The sequence below is a fragment of the Hemibagrus wyckioides genome, linkage group LG15, assembly GCF_019097595.1.
Source record: "Hemibagrus wyckioides isolate EC202008001 linkage group LG15, SWU_Hwy_1.0, whole genome shotgun sequence".
NCBI lineage: Eukaryota > Metazoa > Chordata > Actinopteri > Siluriformes > Bagridae > Hemibagrus > Hemibagrus wyckioides.
This window is the reverse complement of record NC_080724.1, coordinates 15079467-15085000: the sequence shown is the minus strand read 5'-3', so window position 1 is coordinate 15085000 and position 5534 is coordinate 15079467. Positions and strand designations below refer to the sequence as shown.

At 40.1% G+C, this 5534-nt stretch overlaps 1 protein-coding gene across 3 annotated transcripts in view; it reads right to left on the bottom strand.

Annotated features, from left to right (window-relative positions):
- The window catches only part of ptpn11b (protein tyrosine phosphatase non-receptor type 11b), a 36145-nt gene extending 31509 nt beyond the window's left edge, over nucleotides 1-4636 (bottom strand). For 2 of the 3 annotated variants that reach the window (XM_058409712.1, XM_058409713.1), the window contains exon 1: nucleotides 4480-4636. In XM_058409712.1, the coding sequence (XP_058265695.1) occupies nucleotides 4480-4493 (14 nt within the window). In that variant the 5' untranslated portion in view covers nucleotides 4494-4636. The remainder of the gene's footprint in view (nucleotides 1-4479) is intronic. The other variant, XM_058409715.1, reaches the window with a different exon arrangement.
- Nucleotides 4637-5534: the final 898 nt, after the last annotated feature.

Here is a 5534-nt window from a genome sequence, read left to right as displayed (position 1 = left end):
CACTCTGAGGTAATACGTTTCCAGACACAGGTACAAGGGACATCGTGCGTTCTCTGTAACATGACTAGCTACTTTACCCCAAAAATTTAATGAAAAAAGAAAGACTGGTGGACAAATACCTGTTTCTAGCTGCCTAAATCTAAGCGATGACAAGAAAGCACTTGTTTTATGGATAAGATTTATTGTAACCATAAAAAGATAAAAAACGTACAGGGCGCTGTTCCAAAGAAAAAGGAACCTCTGGAAAGCTGCTGTGGGAACGGAACAATTCAGAGCTGTTGAAAATAATCAACATGTTGTATGATATATCAGCATTTCCCTTACATGCTTTATTCCTTAATTATTACATGGCATTATATTCATCTAAAAGCATGCATTCGTGTGCAAATAGTAAACCCTAATACACGATTTAGACACAAATCTATACACAATTCTAAAGCAAACAAGTCAATATATTCTACTTCTAAATATTTTGATGATCCCTAGTAACCAGTAACCTATAATCTGCTGTCTGATGGGAAGAGAACGGGGGAAATGGACAAAGCCTGGAAGTTGAGGGCAACACTAACTTATGTGTCAGAGCGCTGACTGGAATATACTCAAAAAGTACCCCCCCCCTTCCCCCCTTATATTTAAAAGGCTGATTCGATAAATATTTCGTCCTCCTACTTCCTTCCTTCTAAAAGTACATCTAAGACGAAATGAATATTGATTTAGGATTCTCACAGTAATGCATTCAAGACTGAAGATCGCAGGCTGAGGAATGAAAACTTAATGTATACTTTCTCTGGACATCTCCATTATCGATCGATCTAAAAGATGAAATCGATAAAATATGCATAATTGTTCGAAGTCCATACGAGAGAAAAGAAAACTTTATTATTTTTTTTTTTTATGTAATTTTAATCTCTGTATTAAATTAAGCAAATTATTCCGCATTCAAACAATGATAGATATATATTTACTTATATTTAATGGTGGAAAAAGAAGCTAGGTCCTCTTCTCACTCCAGTTATTAGCCTAGGATCAGATAGAGTGCATCTTTTTAAGTTAATAAGAGAAAAAGCAGCTTGATAAACCATAAGAAGAAAAAATAAAAATCGATTGAACTGTGCCAGGAGACATCTGACCATGTCAAGTGTTACACAATATTTATAATCTGCTTATGTGGAGCTTCTGCCATGTATGTCACTGAATAAGTCACTATAGAAATGAAAATGTATTAGAATGATTCCAATCACAGAATTATGTCTTAGATGGTAGACTTGTCGGAGTCACGGTTTTATAAAATCTAAATCAACAGAAGTGTGGAACAATGATAAGTAGCAGATCATGGTCCGCACGCAGTAAAGCACTCAGACTCGTTTTATTATTATTAGTAGTAGTAGTAGTAGGAGTAGAAGAAGAAGTAGAAGTAGTAGTAGAAGAAGAAGTAGTAGAAAAAGTAGTAGTAGTAGTTGTAGTAGTAGCAGTAGTAGTAGTAGAAGAAGAAGTAGTAGTAGAAAAAGTAGCAGTAGTAGTAGTAGAAGAGGAGTAGAAAAGCTGCAGTGCTTGGGCTGGTAGTTGTAGGTGGTTTGGCAAGAAAAAGCTGAGCTAGTAGTAGTGAAGAGTAGCCTAGTGAACTAGTTCGTAGTAGTAGTAGTAATAGTAGAGAATGTAGTAGGTGTAATTAGTAGTAGTAGTAGCCGAAAGTAGCAGTAGTAGGTAGTAGTTGTAGTAGTTAGAAAAAGCAGTAGTAGTAGTAAAGTAGTAGTAAGTAGTAGCGCTGCCAGCTGAAGTTCACCGCTTAGTAGCAGTTCGTAGTGGCCAATAAAACAAAATTGCCGCTGGGTAGAAACGTTGTTGCTGGTTGTTCAAACGTTTCAGCTGTTAGTAACCAGTAGTAAGCTTAATGGTTACCCGTTGTCAACCCAAGGTTGGTTAAGCAAACAGTTGCTGCTGGTTAGTTGTTTCGTTGTTGCTGTATTGTTGCTGGTTGGTTACTGTTCGCTAGTAGTGGTAGTGTTAGTTGTTGTTAAAAATTGTTGTTAGTTAAAAACGTCTGTTAATGAACCAAGTTATGTTAAGAACCAAATTACTGCTGTTGCTGGCAAATCGCTTCTGCGGTTATGTAAAATTAAGCTGCTGTTGTTGTTCGTTGTTGTTGGGTTAGTTATTGCTGTTGCTGTAGTTGTTGTTGCTACAAACTGTTGCTACTGTTGCTAAGAACCACGCTGTTGGTTGTTGTTGCTGGCTGTCCGAACGGTTGGGAGCTGGTTGGTTACAAACTGTTGTTGCTGCTGTTAGCTGTCTAGTTGCGTCTGCTACAAACGTTCAGTTAGCTTGCTGAGTTCTGCTGGTTGCAGTGGTGCTGTTGCTGAGTTCAGCTGGTGCTGTTACAAAATTGTCTGGTTATGTTAAGAAATCCAGTTCGTTGCTTAGCAGTCTGGTTAGTTGCTGGTGTTCGAAGAGCTGGTGCTGCTGTTCTGCTTGCCGCTTGTCGTTACAAACACCAAACCAGCTGCTGCTGTTGCTGCTGCTGCTGTCTGCTGCTGCGGTTCGTTGCTGCTACAAACGTTCATGGTTGCGTTCTGCTGCTGTTCCGTTGCAGGTTGCTGTTGCTGCTATGACAAACAAACAGCCTGCAGTTGCTGTTCCAGCACAGCTCAAACAGTTTCTGCCTGCTGTTACAGCCAGGTTCCTGGTACCCAGCTGCTTTGCTGCTGCTGGCTGTAGCTAGTAGTAGTAACATAGTAGAAATAGTAGCTGCTGTTTAAGCAAGAAACGAGCAGTAGAAGCTGAAGCATTAGCCTGTACTGTGTTGTCGTAGTAGTAGAACCAGTGAGCAGAAGCAGCAGCAACAATTAGTAGCAGCTGGTAAATCGTAGTGAAGAAGGCTTCTGCCGCAGTGCTAGTATATGCGTAGTAGTAGTTGTAGTAGTTTAAGAAAAAGTAGTAGTAGTAGTAGAAGAAGTAGCAGTAGAAGTAGTAGTAGTAGTAGTTTAAGAAAAAGTAGTAATAGTAGTAGAAGTAGAAGCAGTAGTACTGTAGTAGTAGAAGAAGTAGTAGAATAAGTAGTAGTAGTAGTAGTAGTAGTTTAAGAAAAAGTAGTAGTAGTAGTAGTAGTAGTAGAAGTAGTAGTAGTAGTAGTAGTAGTAGTAGTAGTAGAAGAAGAAGTACTTGTAGTACTACTTGTATGTGCTTTATTCCAAACCATAAAGAATGTGCCACAATATGGAATAGTACACGATTCATTTCTACACCACCAACAGTTGATTCATCTTACTTCTTATGTGATTCATTTGATTCAGCACTCGTGTATGTGCAGGCCTTACTGCTTTCTGAAAGCGCACACTCCGTCTCACTCTGCAGATGTTTTTCACTAAACGTAGACGAAGTGTGTGGACACAAAGCTGGTTTGTCCTTCGGAGAGTGTGTTACTGTCCCCGTGCTACTGTCCTACTGTTTACTCAAGACCAAGGCAGAACACCTGTCCAAACACACACTGCCCCTGGGACTCCAGCAGCCTGTGGACCTGTTTATCTGGGTGTATTTACCATCAACCAAACACCATTAATACGCTCGCGTGTCCAAAAAACCCAGAGTTACAAATAATGACGGAAAAACTGACTTTTTCTCTCTCTCTTTTTTTTTTTTTGGAGGAAATCAGCCTGAAAGAAATAATGTCACGTTGTAAGGATTTGCTTAAATAAAACTGTACTTTTCCTTGTCTTTTGGATGAAGTGTATCTTTAATATCTATGTATCATCTTTCAGAGTAAAGCTTCATACATGTCAATGGTCCTTAAGGTCAAACATAGCTTTAATTCCTTTTAAGTAACGGATACACACTGGAGCTACAAAAGATGTTTTTCTTAAAGGAAATGTATTTACGTGTAAAAGCTACGAAACACATCCATGTTCTATTATTTCTAACTCAATGATAAGTGACCCATTTATCTTCCACTTGTATCGTGATACAACTTTTAGCAGTATGAATATGGGGACATGGTTGCTTAGTGATTAAGGTGCTGGATCGGAAGGTTGTGAGTTCAATCCCAGGTCCACCACTGCTGGGCCCCTGAGTAAGGCCCTTAACCCCCAATTGCTCAGTTATATAGAAAGGGGCGTCTGCTAAACACGAGAACTGTAAATATATTGATATTCACGATATATCGACTCACCTTTACACAAACTCTCATATGCATATTTAGCGTAACCTATATATCTTACACGCATATTTACTACACTAAACGAGCTTCACACATGCATTATTTCTGGGAATAAATAAACAAAATAACATCCGCCATTGCTCGCGCTACCGATACAATATTCATATACACGGTTAACAACTTAACACCGATAGAGTCCCGGCTTCTGATCGCATAACAGCACCCAACAGCGCTAATACGAAACCCGCACTCAGGAAAGGAAACAGCCAGCCCGTAAACAGCAGAAGCCGAGCGCCGGCTCTATCCCCGCGCACTGTGCGTTAGCTTACCTCCGGGAAGTCATGGCGGCCGCTTGGCTGCTGAAGGCCGGTGTGAAGGAAAGGGAGCGCGAGCTGCTGCAGCGAGTCTTCCCGCGCGCGTCTCTCTCTCTGTGTGTGTGTGTGTGTGTGTGTGTGCGCTGAGCCGAGAGCGAGCGCAAGCGCGTGACAACCGGCACTCTCCGCCTCTGGCGCGCGATGCGCTGTGACACAGAGGCTGCGTCCCAATCCACACACTACCTAACTACATAGACTAGTAAGTCACATTCGTGCACTACTTCAGGTCACGAACATGTAATGCACCTAATGTAGATATCTGAAGTGCATACTACCGTACTAAATATTAGGGTTAGAGTTAGATAAGGGTCATGATTAGGGTTATACAGTAGGGTTAAGGTCAAGACATGGTTGGGGTTAGGGTTAGTTTCGGATTAAGGTAGGCTAAATTCATGGTCGTAGTTGGGGTTAGGGTTTGCTTAGAGGTTAATTAGGGTTTGGGATATATGAGGGGTAGGTTAGGTCAGGGGTGAGGTTATTTTAGGGTGTTGGTTTAATGTTAATTGAGGGTGAAATTATGATCAAGTTAGGGTAATTAGCATTAGGGGTTAGATTAGGGTAAAGTCATTTCAGGGTTAGTTTGGGGGTAGTTTATGGTTAGGTCAGGGTCAGTGTCAGGGTTACTTTAGTGGGCAATTAGTTTAAAGCTTTTTTAGATTGGGGTCAGATTTAGGGTTAGGTTTGGGTGGGCAGGTCTGTCATATATATTTTTTTAAAGTAAGGGGTTTAAACACAGAATATCAATGAAAATGTGTGAGAATAGATAGATAGATAGATAGATAGATAGATAGATAGATAGATAGATAGATAGATAGATAGATAGATAGATAGATGGATAGATGGATGGATGGATGGATGGATAGATAGATAGATAGATAGATAGATAGATAGATAGATAGATAGATAGATAGATAGATAGATAGACTTTATTGATCCTATTAGGGAACTTTTTGTGGTGCAGCAGCTTAGAGAGTTACCAGACCCAACACACACAAAAATATAAAATGTAA